Below are 16755 nucleotides of genomic sequence, written 5' to 3'. Positions count from 1 at the left end.
TGCTCTCCACCTTCCTTCCATTGTAGTATTTTCTCTTTGTTGATCATACTCCTCTCCCTTGTGTTATGAAACATAATTACCTCTGCCACCGAAGGTGGAAAGAGGTTTTGTTTTTAGGTCCTCGTGGAGGATCTCTAAGTCTTACTCACGTTGTTGTTCTTGTGGACTTTTTTGTTTCACAGCCTACAGTTTTCATCGAAACTTCCTGAAACTTGACATATATATGTAAAAATATCCCGCGCAGACAGTAATCATCTCCAATTTTGAAAATTCCTCCTAGAAAAAAAAAGTTATGACGTCAAAATATCTCCGCTAATGGAAATCGCCTAAAAATTATCTCCGAAACTCGGCAAGCTTTTTGAATTCTGTTTGCGGAAATTGAACAGGGCATTAGCAGAGATAAATTACCGCACATACGATACATCACTATGACGTCATATCAATTTTTATGACGTCATTCCTATTTTTTGACTTTTTGTTTCACAACCCACAGTTTTCATCGGATCTTCGTGAAACTTGCCATGTATATGCAGAAAGCCCACGCGCAGGCAGTAACCATCTCCGATTTTGGAAATTCTACCAAGAAAAAAAGTTGACGTCATAATATCGCCGCTAATGGAAATCGCCTTCACCATTATCTCCGAAACTCGGCAAGCTGTTTGAATTTTGATTGTGGGAATCGAGCCGGGCATTAGCACAGATAATTTTTCGCAAACCTGATGCATCACAATGACATCATATTCGTTTTTATGACGTAATCATTAAGAGGACGAGGATCTCAGCTCATTTGAGCTTTTTACTCCTCTCTGTCTGTTTGTCTCTTTGTGTGTTAGATATCTCAAAAAGTTGTGGATGGATCTGGATGAAATTTGGTGGGCAAGTTGGGTATGTGACAAAGACTAACTGATTAGATTTTGGTGAAGATCAGGATCTGGCTACTCAAATTTTGAAAGTGATTCTTCACCATTGAGAGACAGGACCAAAAACGATATATAGCATGATATCTAAAAAATGTATTGGGCCTAATATGTTCTCGTCGATCAGGCATTGTGAGGCGGAGGTACGCGCTCTTCGAAGTGTCCGACTCTTGAATATGTCATTGTCTTTTATATTACAAAGTTATTTTGGTTTCTCTTTGTACATTGTATAAGCCATATCCAGAATGTCTTCCATGTGTTACATTCGGAGTTCCTCTTGATCATCATGTCCAACTTATCCGTTATCATGTTACCGCATCTCCTTCAATTGTTGTTTATTTTACTGCTGCTAATGAATCCACACATGCTTCATTTGTTGGGATCTAAGCAATCATTTACAATCTGTTCTGGAGTTTCTGTAACGGATGTTGATGCCCCTTATTTACTCTTCTGCTCTCAGAATTTCTCCAAGTGTTAAAAATGGAAGCAGTTATACTTTCACAATGATGATGTATCTATTTATCATTAATTCGTTCATTTAATCCACACGGGTATGGAGTTCTTAATTCCTTAATGCATCAAGTTCTTTCGGCTTACGTAATTTTGTGATTATGTGTCTTCCATCCCATCCTTTGTCCGGCCATTACCTTAAATTTTCAGCAACCTGAACACTGAAGTTCTTGCTTTTCCAGCATCGTTAAAGTAAAATGATAAGTGTGTAGTATACAACCATTCGCTCTATTGGGATTTATTGTGCTGCTCTCGTGTGCATTCGTTCTCCCATTCCACATTCCACACATTTGCCACGAGTTTAATGAACTGTTTGAGCTTTCACATGTGATTATCTCTAAAGTTTCTTAATTTAAGGATAACAGCTACTGAAGACTTAATTAGATTGTGAGTGGTTAAAAAATAGGACAAGATTTACCTGCACATTCCACATTTACACACCTGATATCTTGATAAATGCTTCCCATTGGCTAATTCAGAACGGGCCCCAGCCAGGTTATTTGACCTTGTTGAGAAACACTAATGCTCTGAGAATGGTTAGTCCTTGGGGAGGATAGTTTAGCTGGGGACTGTTCCAGCTTCACCTTCCAGTTCCTTTGAAAACATCATTTTCATGAGTTTTAAATATTTTACAAGAAACAGTATAGAGGGTATACCATTAAAACAGCAGGACATGTATGTAACCACACACACACACACACAGACACACAGACACACAGACACACAGACACACAGACACACAGACACACAGACACACAGACACACAGACACACAGACACACAGACACACAGACACACAGACACACAGACACACAGACACACAGACACACAGACACACAGACACACAGACACACAGACACACAGACACACAGACACACAGACACACAGACACACAGACACACAGACACACAGACACACAGACCCACAGACACACAGACACACAGACACACAGACACACAGACACACAGACACACAGACACACAGACACACAGACACACAGACACACAGACACACAGACACACAGACACACAGACACACAGACACACAGACACACAGACACACAGACACACAGACACACAGACACACAGACACACAGACACACAGACACACAGACACACAGACACACAGACACACAGACACACAGACACACAGACACACAGACACACAGACACACAGACACACAGACACACAGACACACAGACACACAGACACACAGACAGACACAGACACAGACACAGACACAGACACTGACACAGACACAGACACAGACACAGACACAGACACAGACACAGACACAGACACACACAGACACAGACACACACAGACACAGACACACACAGACACAGACACAGACACACACAGACACAGACACAGACACACACAGACACAGACACAGACACACACAGACACAGACACAGACACACACAGACACAGACACAGACACACACAGACACAGACACAGACACACACAGACACAGACACAGACACACACAGACACAGACACAGACACAGACACAGACACAGACACACACAGACAGAGACACACACAGACAGAGACACAGACACACACAGACACACACAGACACACACAGACACAGACAGACACAGACACACACAGACACAGACACAGACACACACAGACACAGACACACACAGACACAGACACACACAGACACAGACACACACAGACACAGACACACACAGACACAGACACACACAGACACAGACACACACAGACACAGACACACACAGACACAGACACAAACACAGACACACACAGACACAGACACACACAGACACAGACACAGACACACACACACACAGACACAGACAGACACAGACACAGACACAGACACACACACACACAGACACACACAGACACAGACACAAACACAGACACACACAGACACAGACACACACAGACACAGACACAGACACACACAGACACAGACACAGACACACACAGACACAGACACAGACACAGACACAGACACACACAGACACAGACACAGACACACACAGACACACACAGACACACACAGACACAGACACAGACACACACAGACACACACAGACACACAGACACACACAGACACAGACACAGACACACACAGACACACACAGACACACACAGACACACACAGACACACACAGACACACAATCAAAATGTAATGCCACAGCTCAGCATCTCGTTCACAAAATCTCTTGGTCAGTGATGCTGGTGGGGAATTGGGGTAGGGGTAGGGGTGGGGGGGTGTATGTATAGATGTAAGGAGGGGGTTGTGTGTGTGTGGGGGGGGCAAGTTCACGTGCAGCTTGTGAACGATGTCGGCTCCGCCCCTGTTTTCTCATTGGTTTCCATGGTTACACATTGATTTATTTTCCTGAGATAGCGATCTAAATGTTAAATTTGTTTTCATCACAATGAACATACACTTGCTCACATAATAGTCATCTCTCTCGAGATTCTTGCTCTGCTAAAAGGGATGAAAACACATTTATCATTTTTGACTATTTTTGGAAAGAACATTTAGCACATGTCCTCATTTTTCGAAACACAACACCTTTAGCACATGTCTGCAGGACTACCTTCCTGTTATTGTCAGAAATATTTAATGAGAAAAAGGCTAAAAATAAAAACCAGATGCAAACCATAACTTATATAATCAGATGTTACATTAATTTAATGTTGCTGTACAATACTACGTGGTGGGCTTGGGATCCTGAGTTCAAATCCTGGTCGGCTGTTGAATTAATATCAGGTGGGGTTGACTCTGCCTGTCATCCTTCCGAGGTCAGCAAAATGAGCACCAGCTTGCTGGGATCCTATGTCGGAGTGGCGACCCATCCAGGGTTGTGCCCAATAGCCAAGGAGACTGCTTAGGCAGCGCCAACGCTCTGCACAGAGTATGGTCCCAATGGATGGATACAATACCATGCTTCAATTTTATTGGTACAGGTCATGCATTTTTTTTTTTGTGAGTCTTTGGTATAACTTGATTTGGTTTTGAAAGCACATGTGCATCAACAAACAAAATGCAAATCCACATTCCACTCATCGTCATTCCTCGCTGTTCCCTTGATGTGTTTGCCAGCACTCGTGGCACTTTTGGCTTGGACTTGACTCGTGGCTGCGTAACTCGAGGAGCTGGGGAATGGCACATGTGTTACCATGCCTACAGTCTGTAAACTGCAATGTTTTTTTTTTTTCCACATACATCTAATTTTACTTTTACAACACAAAGGTGTCACGCGACGTTTGGTTGAGCTTTAACTAATACATCATTGAGGATACAGGGCAATTAATTGGGTTGTCATGTTGCTCAGAAAACTATATATTGGGAGCAATTGTTGATTACTCCTCTGAACTGTCTGGTCATGGGTTCAGTCCTCAATTGAAATGGAACCCATTGGAACTGCTATTGATGCAGCATGTCCTCGAGGTGCTCTATGTTGTGTATTTTATTATGACGTCATTATGACCCATTCCGTTCAGGGGTTTCGTTCTCGTAATGTTCACATTTCCGGGTGTATGAATTTTATTTTATTTTTACCACCTGAAACCGACTCTTGCTCACCCTGAGTACGACCACCAGTTTTCAATCCATTCCGTCAAGTGGTTCAAAAGTGCATATAAATCGAGCAAACGAACAAACGCACACAAACACATGGGAGGATGTCTATGGTTTTCGTGCAAATAATTGATATATATATATATATATATATATATATATATATATATATATATATATATATATATATATATATATATATATATAATGACTCGTAATACCTGCTGCACAATGGCAGTGCCCCACAATACAATAAAAATTTGCACCCCCCTCCAATCCCACCCTGAACCCCTGGGAATCGAAACTAATAAATGTCAGTGTGTCTCCTCAATAACTCCAAAACCATGAAACCTCGCAGCCTGAAACTTTGCATGCGTACAAACGAAACTCCAAGGAAGAGCATGACTGAAAATTGGGTGTTTTTGTTAATTACAACACCCCTTTTGAAGAGAACTAACGGTCTTATTTAATTATATCCTTCATCAGGCGCATCCTTGGACACCCTCGGACTAACGCGGACTAATTAAAGCGTATAATCGAAATATTATGTCGGATTTGAGAATCGGATCTGGTGGACAAGTGTCCAAATCTGCAGTGAAATCTGAAAATTTTAACAAATTTGCGATTTCTATAACTAAGTGTATTTATTTAAGCAAAGCATTAATCTTAACTTTTTTTTTTCTGTTCGTACGATTATATTGAGTGAAGAAAAGATTATGGAATGTGGAGAAAGTGTAACTTCATTGAGTGAAACGCCATGCTTCATAACCTGCTTTTGTAATCCATGACGGCACAGTCGACGGGTCATTTTTAATTTTTTTTTTTCCAGCAATTACATATGCAGTCTGCTCTTTCTGTTTTGTGCAATTTGCTTACATCACAAAATATTAAAATAAATATACTATTACAGTTCCACCAATATATTAAGAGTTGGTCATTTCTCATTAATAGTTGGCCTCATTGGTATGCATTGCTGCCTGTGCCATCGCTGATGATTCGCCAATAAGTGATGAAGCTGGTCCGGTAGCTGGGGGGGGTGTGCAGCATTGGGATTCGCATGTGTATACGATGTGTGAACATCTTTATAGTTGTGAAGGAACTCTGGGAAGGGGTCGAAACAGCAAAAGTGCTTACCTTATGTAGGCCTTCTTGGGTTACTTAATGTAGCTTCTTCAGCTCGAGGAATGTGGGAGGTGTCAATTATTTATATAATCCTTTATAAGTTTGGTTGTACTTCAGCTCTGAATTCGTCCTGATTGCACACGTGCAAAGAGGAGCGAGATAATATTTTTTTACTCTGTCTGCTTGTCGAGAAGTCCATCAAAATTGAAAATCATTACAAACAGGAAACTTACTGTTTTATGGACATCATAAAGGGCACAAATAACTAATCCATCCATATATTGGGACCGTAATCTGTGCAGAGCGTTGGTGCTGCCTAAGCAGTCTCCTTGGCTATTGGGCACAATCCAGGACGGGTCGCCACTCCAACACAGGATACCAGCACGCTGATACTCATTTTGCCAACCACGGAAGGATGACAGGCAGTCAACCCCACCTGGTATTAATTAAACAGCCAAGGGGGGTTTGAACTCAGGATCCTTGGATTCCAAGCCCACCACCCTAACCATCAAGCCAACACCAGGCATAAATAACTAATCATGTGTTTAATAAGGTGGTGTAAAAGACTCACATTCCAATAATCTAATGGTGGTAAACTTCCATCAATGGTGGTAAGCTTCAATAATTTTTTTTCTACACCTTCCCCCGTTTTTATTAGCTTATCTGGAATATGCCTGGTGTTGACTTAATAGTTTGGGATCCGAGGATACTGAGTTAAAATTCCACTCGGATGTTGAATTAATACCAGGTGGGGTTGACTCAGCCTGTCATCCTTCCGAGGTCAGCAAAATGGGTACCAGCTTGCTGATATCCCGTGTCGGAGTGGCGACCTGTCAGGATTGTGTCCAACAGCCAAGGAGACTGCTTAAGCAGCACCAACGCTCTGCACAGTGTGGTCCCAATGGATGGATGGATGGTGTTGTCATTGTGAGTCGTCCGTCCGTCTCCTATTTCGATTTCTCCAGCCGAACTGCTGGACTGATCCGGCTGAAATTTCGCAGCACTGTTCCCGTCCTGCCTGGTAACAGGAATTGCAAAGCTCATTCCAGTCGCATGACTTTTAAGGAGGTCAAAATGGCCGACTGGGTAAATTTCTTCAAAAACCTTCTTCTCCAGACCCATCAGTCAGAATGCGACTAAATTGAGGTTACAACATTAGGCCAAGGTAGAGATGTTACATTGTGGAAGTCATTCTGATAACATGACCGGAAGTGTGTCAAAATGGAGGACTTTGTAAATGTTTGGGAAAATGGTGTAAATTCCTTCAAAAATCTTCCTTGTCAGAATGCTACCAAATTTGGGTTACAACATGAGGCCAGGGCCCAGATAAGCGACATGTCCAGTGGTCCTATTTTTTGAGTCTATCTTTGTCTCTCTGTCTGTGAGGAAGATATCTCAAAAGGTTATGGACAGATTTGGACGAAATTTAGTGGACACTTTGGGCATGGGACAAGGACGAATTGATTCGATTTTGGTGAAGATCTAGATCGGGATCCGACCTATCATAAACCGTTCAGCCTGATGGAGGTATGCGCTCCACCGAATGCCGTTCTAGTTGTTGTTTTCTTGTGATAGATGTATTAATACAGGAGCTTCTGTTTCGATAGATGTTTTTGTAAGGGAACTAGTGCAACCAAGCCAGCACCCAATGTGCTGCTATATTGTTCAAGACCTGCTTCATCACCTGATAAGTATGTGAAGATTCACAAGCTTCATTCGAGCAATTGTATCATTTACCTTGTATTGGACGGCTGCGTTTAAACCTGGTCTACAAGCTGCCACTATTGCTCCACACGCACAACACAATGGAGATTCTGCAACAAATGTGTCAATTTTCAATGTTTTAGCCTTAGAACCAAATTATTCTTCATTGGGGTGCAACTTTTCAAAGTTATTTCTAAGCTAGAGAACTGGTTTAAAGCACAGTGTAAGGCACACGGCGTTTGGCCTAAAGACTCCGAAAGACTAAATTGGCTTAAAGCTTAAAGAAAACCTTCCTTCTCCTTTTTTATTCTATTTTACATACTCATGGGAAGGGTGGTGTGAGCGGAGATATGCAGGGTGAGCAACATCATGTCATTTTTGTGTATATTTTCAGATAGCCTTGAAAGCATGCAACTCTCGATACCAGGCTACCTGGAAGGAATACTCAGGTTGAGATGATCCATCCATCCATCCATTGGGACCATACTCTGTGCGGAGCGTTGGTGCTGCCTAAGCCGTCTCCTTGGCTATTAGGCACAATCCTGGACGGGTCACCACTCCGTCGCAGGAAATCAGCAAGCTGGCACTCATTTTGCCGACCTCGGAAGGACGACAAGCAGTCTACCCCACCTGGTATTAATTCAACAGCTGAGCTGGATTTGAACTCGGGATCCTTGGATCCCAAGCCCACCACCCGAACCATTAAAGCAATACCATCATTGAGATGATCGTGTGTCTGAAATTTGCAGTGTTAGTGTAAGTTGTGATAGTAAAGGTTTTTCTTTTTCTTGGACAATATTTCTTCTTCTCCTCCTCTTCACAATGCCTTATTTAATGCTGACCTTTCTCATTTGCTTTCTCCCTCAACTTTGTTTTCTCTGCTGGGATCTCAAAGCCACTTTTGTACTGCAGTTCCACCCCGGCAGCCATTTGAAAGCCCGTAAAACTGGAAAGGTCAAAGGTGCAATTACGCCTCAAGGGTGTGTACTAAAAAGCACATCCCTGACAGGTTTTGATGGATGGCCGGTCTCCTTCCATCTCCATACCAACTGCTCCCTCACCAGCCCTTCCTTTATCCTCGCCTTGAAAAGCACTGCCTTGATGGAGGCTGCCCAAAGCCTGTAAACAATGCTTCTCACGTCACATCACTGCATCTGCCGTGGGGCAAAGGGTGCAACGTGACCGGCTTGCCGGGCTTTTGTTGATAATGGCCATCTGTATGAAGCAAAAGCCTTCAGTTCGTAGCCACGACTACTACTACTACTACTACTACTACTACTACTACTACTACTACTACTACTACTACTACTACTACTACTACTACTACTACTACTACTACTACTACTACTACTACTACTACTACTACTACTACGTTCCCACTTCTGGAAAATCTTGTGCTTTTGACAATTTTGTGACCACTTTGGAAGTTTTTGTTTTTAACGGGCAGTAAATTTATATCACAGCCGTTTTTGGTGTTTGTGAGTGTGAAACATTTACAAGTCCTCTTTTTTAAAAGCGGGTTGTTCCAGTCCATTGATACCCTCAACCTCAGGCCGATGAGTCTTCTGCAAAATCAAGTTGAACAACAATAATGTACCTGGATGATCATATCGGCACGGCCAGTGGAATATGTGGAGATTAATGGTTTGTGCTCGAATCCTGTTCTATGGAGAGATTGATCATTTGGTAAACCCCCAATCCCCATCCCATTCCTCGCACATTTGCCATTATCCCACTGAGACACATTGTTCTTTCTTTCGTAAACAAAATGACCTTTACGGGTAAAAAAAAAAAAAGGAGAATAATCGATCCTGCTTGAAATGGACTCCCTAGGTCACAAGGTTGTAAATACCGAAATGAAAAGTGGTCACTTCTGTTCAGTTTTGGGCCATTTACATATGACTCAAGCAGGGGGTGGAGGAGAGTGGAGGGCTGAAGGTGGCGAATAACTGAAGAAAAGGAAGGGGAGGAGTTGGGAGAAATGGAGAGGGAGGAGAAGATTGAAGCTTGTTGAGAGGGGCTTGCAGGATAGCTTAGAGGTATGCGCACTCGCCTCCGGCCTATCTCGCCTGGGTTTAAGCCGGCGTCCTCTGTTGTGCATGTAGGGAAATTCCTTTTGTGTGTCTCTTGCATCGATGGGCCTTTATGCTTTCCAACGAAATCTAGTTTGCTGATTTGCTTGAAAATTCCAAATGAACAATTATGTAACGCTTCCATTCAGCACAGCCTTAAAATGCTTGCTGAGTCATGCTGTTAAGGATATTTTATACCGATACCATTCAAACTTTCAAATATCTTCTTTTTTTTTGTCTTCCAAGGATGTGCACTCCTCTATCTTGCCAAACGAAAGGCCATTGAGTTGAATTGAATGATCCACAGAACATCTTCATTGAAATGCAAAATAAAACTGGAAGGGTACTCGGTGGAGCGCATACCTCCGCCACGTAATGCCTGATCCACGAGAACATATCGGGCCCAATACATTTTTTTGAAATATGCTATACAGTGCTATATCGTCTATGGCCCCCATCTCTCAATGGTGAAGAATCACCTCGAAATTAAATAATTATACTATCTAGATCCAGATCCGGATCTTCACCAAAATCGAATCAACTTGTCCTTGCAACACGCCCAGCGTGCCCACCAAGTTTCATCCGAATCTGTCCACAACCTTTTGAGATATCGTGCTATCTATCGTTTTTGGACCTATCTCTCAATGGTGAACAATCGCTGAAAGAATTCAAGTAGCCGGATCCGGATCTTCACCAAAATCTAATCAGTTCGTCCTTGTGACACAGCCAACCGAACCACAAAATTTCATCCGGATCCGTCCACAACTTTTTGAGATATCCTGCACACAAACAAATAGACAAGCAAACACAGAAAGGGGTGAAAACACAACCCCCTTCACCTTCGGTGGCGGAGGTAATGAAGCAGGCCTGCAGTAATGGAGGTGCACCTTTACGATTGGACATCTTCTTAGAAGTAGTGTCAGTATTTACTTTGTTAGTGCGTGTTCACCTGATCGGATGAAGTGTTGCCTTGAACCAGACATGATTAAATTGATAATGTGATGCGACATGATCCACAAAGCACAGTAAATCTGTCATTGCAGCACAGTCGCAGACTGTTTGCCAATGTGGATAAAGGCGCAGGTGTTATGGCATTCAGTGGAGGCGTGATGGTCAGTGCATGTTGAACGAGTTTCACAAAAGCAGTGAAACTTGTTCGGCTATTGTTAGATTGCTCCAAGGCACAACTCGTCAATAAAATAGCAAAACACCTGAAATATTTGTTTTCAAATCTGGATAATATAAAATGACCGTTTTTTACAGCCATTTTTCCCTGCTGTGCAGGGGTTTGGCTTTTTCTTGAGGCAATGTTTTATGCCGGATGCCCTTCCTGACGCCAACCCTGGTCGCCTCTTACGACACACAGGGATATGGTACACCTATTTCAACCGGGGCATACACCGGGACCAGTACACTGGCACTCATTTCGCCGACCTCGGAAGGATGACAGGCTGAGTCAACCCCCTGGTGTTAATTCAGCAGCCAACGGGGCTTGAACTCAGGACCCTGGGATCCCAAGCCAACACCAGGTTTGTTTTCAAATCTGGATCCCATCTAATATTAGAGCCAGCAGAAATATTGTTGCAAAAATTACGTGGGAGTAATGTGGGGTTAATTATTCAGTAGTTATATCCTACCGAGTATCAGCACAAGTGTTTGTAAACCCCAATTATCATCGACCAGAATTGTATGTACTGTAGAGTTAGATTCTCCGTCACCCTTTATCCTCATGTCTGTCTCTTTCTCCCATCTCCCATCTGTATTTCAACTGAAATCACCTCATTTGTACTTTCATACCATTAACCACAGTCACAAATGGATATTCTATGTGGGTTTTTGCAACCCTGGTTGTCACGTGTGCTATGTTGCACAGCCGGGACAGCGAGAGCGCATGCGCAAGACCCATGCAGCAAGGGGGCTCGAGGTCTGGTTATATAAGGTGGGACGATCGTGTCTCATGGCAAAGTGAGGGAGGTCGAGCCAGGATGTCCAGCCAGCAACACAGAACTTGTCTCATCCTAAGACGCATAGCCAGGATCTTCATCTCTCCTTTACAGCCAGGACCATAAAAGTTCTCCTCTTCTCTCAGTTTGATAGCTTGGGACTCTCATAGCCCAGAGCGCCCTGTTATCGGTCAACTCCTCCCTGCCCCCTCTAATAGAGCGAGTGCATAGCCATTGGTGCAGCAGCGAACAGACAAGGGTAAGACCAGACTTTGAGAGGTGTGAGCGAGCGTGTCTGCATCATGCCCCTCGGCGTTTCAGGAAACACGCAGACACCCACGCATACACACACAAACACACTCGCACTGCAGCTCAGAGGGCTTTATCGACTCGATCCCTCTGATGATGAGTGTGACCGGGCTTCGGTGGGATTGAAGACCGTACTGACTATATCAAGTTCTGTGAAGGTCGAGGCGTCCGGGACATGGCTTAGCCATACAGCTTGGTGCACTTTGTCAACTCTCAACCGCTGAGGATTACTTCCTTTTGCTAACTCCCTCCTGCAGTGTGACTCCCGCCGTGGATGGATGGAACAGAGCTTCGGTGGGACCACGTGTGGAGATGGCGACCAGTGGCGGCAGCACGCACACGCACGCACACACGTGTAACACACACACACACACACACACACACACACACACACACACACACACACACACACACACACACACACACACACACACACACACACACACACACACACACGGATACTTGAGACCTGGGATGGCTCCGTTCCGCCTTCTGAAACCCGCATATGTCGATAACAACTAAACTTTCTTTAAACTTTAGCTCGTAAGAACAATTTCCTTTGTCGATTTAGCTTTGCATTTCGATGCTTGAAACCCGAATGTATTTTTGCGAATCGGCGTTTTCTATTTATCACACGTGCTTATTATGTAAATTTTGGGAGCGGATTAATGGGTAAATTGAATGGATTTTAAACAAATATTTCTCAAAATTTTCTTTTTAAAAGTCTTCACGCAGCTTTAAAATGTTCTCCTGCAACGCATGATATTTTACCCGACAGGAAGTGCAGCTCATTGATTCCTTGGAGTTATAGAGAGGGTCGCACTTGCATATTGCAAGTTGTTGGCCAAGTGCAGGCGAAGTTTCCAGTAGCTTTTTTAAAAAGAGTTCCAGGAGGCCAAGTGTTATGCTATCTAATGTCTAATGACCTGCAGTTTAAAATGCTTTCATTCTTTTTGATGCCAACACAGCTTGACTTCACAACTGACTGGTTGACTAAAATGTGCCTTTCCTTCTTCACCATTCCACAGCTCTCAAGTGCTTCTGCCTCGACTGCAATTTGAACAATTATACGTGTGTGACGGATGGTGCATGCCTTGCATCGGTGAAACGTAAGCATCGGCATGGCGACCTCATGCACAGTCGCGAGTGCATTGCTCATGAGCGTCTCGTGCCGGTGGATCGACCCTTCATGTGTGTGAGCTCTTTCGACCATGATGTGCAGGTCACAAATGTACTCTGCTGCTACACAGACTTCTGCAATATGGTTGAGCCCACGTTACCACCCATCACAGGTATGACTATAAGAAGAAATGGTATCTTCAGTGTTATTCTTTCACACAAAAGAGTCGTTAATTTTACTTAAGATGAAGTTTATTGATTTTTTTTTTTTCATTTAGTAATTCTGGCCTTCCAGCCATAATATTATGCTCACGTAAGCATGATATTATTAAAGTAGTCATCGTCGTGTGAATTGTCATGTACAAATTTATTTCCAGCTTTTTTCTTTACAACAGCGAGGCTCATGGAAGAGCACAAGCCTCAGTGGCGTAATGGTTAGAGCATCCACCATGAGTCTGGGAGATCGGCGGTTCAAAGCCCGGCCGAGTCGTAATCAAAGACTTAAAGACAAAGCCGTAGGTCCTGAGGATGGAGGATGGAGTATGGGTGAACAATCATAAGTTTGTTTTTGAGCAGTGTGCAAAATGTATGTGCTGCTTCCTTGCTTTTGTGCCCAGCATTTAAAAAGGATAGAGTATGGGCAAACGATCATAAGTTGGGAATAATAGCATCGGCTTTGATGGGCCAAATGGCCTCCTCCCTCATCAGAGTTCCTTCGAAGGTAACTCATTATTAAGTTGAACTGACAGTGAGGTACCGGAGCAACACAAGAGCACGAGAGATAGAGATATATGTATATATGTATATATGTATGTGTATATATATATATATATATATATATATATATATATATATGTATATATGTATGTGTATATATATATGTATATATGTATGTGTATATATATATATATATATATATATATATATATATATATATATATATATATATATACATATATATACATATATATATATATATATATATATATATATATATATAAAGACCACAAGGGGAAAACCGGAGATGTCAGGATAAGTCAATTTTGAAGAAACTGAAAAACAAAGTTTCAAGACTTTGGTGGACTGTTTAATAACTCGTATAGATTTCTTTTCCAGTAGAAGGAAGAGTGATCATTGGCCGATCAAATTCAGCATGTAGCATTAACCAAGCTTCTGTGTTATTTAATTTAAGAGCAAATAACGAATCAATGTTTCAAACTGACATCACTGGTTATTCCCTTGTTTAATAATTGCCATGCAATTTTAACCCAGGATGTGTAGCAAATTCATGCTTGTTGGTTATTAGCATACATTACATGACTTTGGTGATCACAGATTATTTTTTTCAACATTAAACGGTCATTGTTTTTTTGTTTGATTGGTGTTCAATGCCATACTCAAGGGTATTTCGCTTATATGACGACGGATTCTCCATTTCTTACTCCGTACTACTTAATATGATGGAAAACCGGGAGGAAACCAAGGATAAACCACCCCCGCGATAGCCGAAGTCACCTCATGTGACTCCCTCATGTACCTAAGCAGGTTGATTGGGCGGTGGGTACATCCAATGAGGATGGGTACTCGGACGCGCTAACCATTAAGCCACGGCGTGGGTCCCATAAAAGTCACAATAAAGGTTTGACCAGGCTTGAACCACGATATGCACCAACTACGGAGCCCATGATGTAACCAAATAGGCTATTGTAGTGCTCAGAGTTTATGCTGTGAAAGTTTTACAACCTTTCATTTTTTAGTTTCTCAACTCCGAATATTATGGTGGAACAGTTAACATGAATGAAAGGGAGGTAACCAGGAGTAAAGTACTGACAACTCTGGGTTTCTACTTGTTCAGCTTTGACAACACTTGTTTTTCATTGCACGGCTAAACATTATACCATATAAATATGTGACACCCCTGGTTATTTGTTAAAGTAATATTGTGAGAGGAAACCTTATGTTGCCAACTATTGGCAGGTGCAATAACCCTGAAATTTGTAAAAAGTGACATCTCTGGTTTTCCCCTTGTGGTCTTCAGATATATATATATATGTGTATATATATATATATACATATATATTTTAATATATAATGAGGTTTGGTTAGAAGGGTTAATGGGGGTAATAAAGACCATGGGTCAGGATGGTGGAGCACTGCCTCGCTGAAGCTCTGGAGGGGAAAGTGGGAAAGAACGGCCTCTGAAAGGCAGTTCCATAGATGGCAGAAGGGAGAAACAAAGGAGTTGAGATGCCCAGTCAGCCTGGATTTTGGAAATTTAACCAGGAAGTGGTTCCTGAAAGAACATGTGCATCCTGGAGTTGCTGGGGAGGGTCAGAAAATTAAGAGAAGACAGAGACAGAGATCGGAGAAGAGGTGATTAAAAAACAGAGGGACCACCGACCTGCCTGCGTTGTGAAAACAATAGAAGTTGTGCTGCATCGTCGTAGCAGATTCCAATAATGTTGAGAGCTCTTGATTCCACAGAATCCAAGAGAGACAAATGTAATGCTGGGCACCACCCTTGGTATTTTGCTGTTACGATTCCATTTTCCATCTTTATAACGTTTCTAATATGTTGAAGAGTCGAACAGTTACCTGACTGGTATATCACCAAAAACTCTTTGTAGTTTTAACAATCCATAATTGTCAAAATTGAAGACTCATGTCGTACAAACTGAAAAACACAACCAACTCGAGTTGTTTTTGCCAAAACTGTAGGGAAGGCTCAATCCAATGTTTCAGCCACATCATGCCTTTCCACAAAGATTAACATTGGCCATATGCATTTACTTCTTAAATGCCCTCCCAGAGGAATGTGTCACAAGAGACTGCACTCGAACATGTGACCCATCAAACCATTCTCATCAAACTTTATGATCTGTATTCTTACTCAAAGACTCCTTGGTCAAGTTTTTCTGCTTCTATCACAGACATGACCTGCAATTGTTTTCTCGAAACAAATCATGGTCCAGTGATGGAGCTAAACGACAATGTTGATGGGTTAACAGACTGATAAAAAGGCTGAGGGTTGTCGGTGGGGGGGGGGGCAATACAGGAATACACCACACAGATGTACCATGGTATTATAATGGCAGTTGCAGGCAGTATTACATGTAGAGATCAGCAAGTGTGGAAAAGCTCGATGTTTGATACGGGAGATACCGTGAGCTGGTGTTGTGTAGCAGTCATTGAAGGATTGGAGGAAATGAGCATGAGACAACAGACATGGGGAGCTGTTTCCACAGATGAGAGAAATGTTGAATGAAGGACTAAAAGGTAGGTGTGTGTGTGTGTGTGTGTGTTCGTTCGTGCGTGACTTGGAGTGGTGGAGGTTGAGTAGAGGGGAAATGAGAGCTGGTGGATACCTGTGGTAAAATAATTGCGAGATGCTAAACCTGACTGTGGTTCGTGAGAAACGGATTCGGAAACTGTGCCTCCTTGCCAAGACGGGCAATAACTCTGATGACCTGGGATTGAGCCACCACAG

The 16755-nt window shown here is 42.6% G+C and overlaps 1 protein-coding gene across 4 annotated transcripts in view; it reads left to right on the top strand.

Annotated features, from left to right (window-relative positions):
- LOC147029404 (TGF-beta receptor type-1-like) overlaps positions 1 to 16755 on the top strand; it is a 264767-nt gene that overhangs the window by 75971 nt on the left and 172041 nt on the right. For 3 of the 4 annotated variants that reach the window (XM_085872441.1, XM_085872443.1, XM_085872444.1), the window contains one exon: positions 13178 to 13441. In XM_085872441.1, the coding sequence (XP_085728567.1) occupies positions 13178 to 13441 (264 nt within the window). Of the gene's footprint in view, positions 1 to 8219; positions 8459 to 13177; positions 13442 to 16755 lie in introns of all 4 variants that reach the window. The other variant, XM_085872442.1, reaches the window with a different exon arrangement.

This window comes from Eptatretus burgeri, chromosome 3 (genome assembly GCF_056783735.1).
Source record: "Eptatretus burgeri isolate ZD-2024b chromosome 3, Ebu_testis_v1, whole genome shotgun sequence".
NCBI classification, from domain to species: Eukaryota; Metazoa; Chordata; class Myxini; order Myxiniformes; family Myxinidae; genus Eptatretus; species Eptatretus burgeri.
The sequence above is the reverse complement of the archived record's forward strand: the minus strand, read 5'-3'. Positions and strand labels throughout refer to the sequence as shown.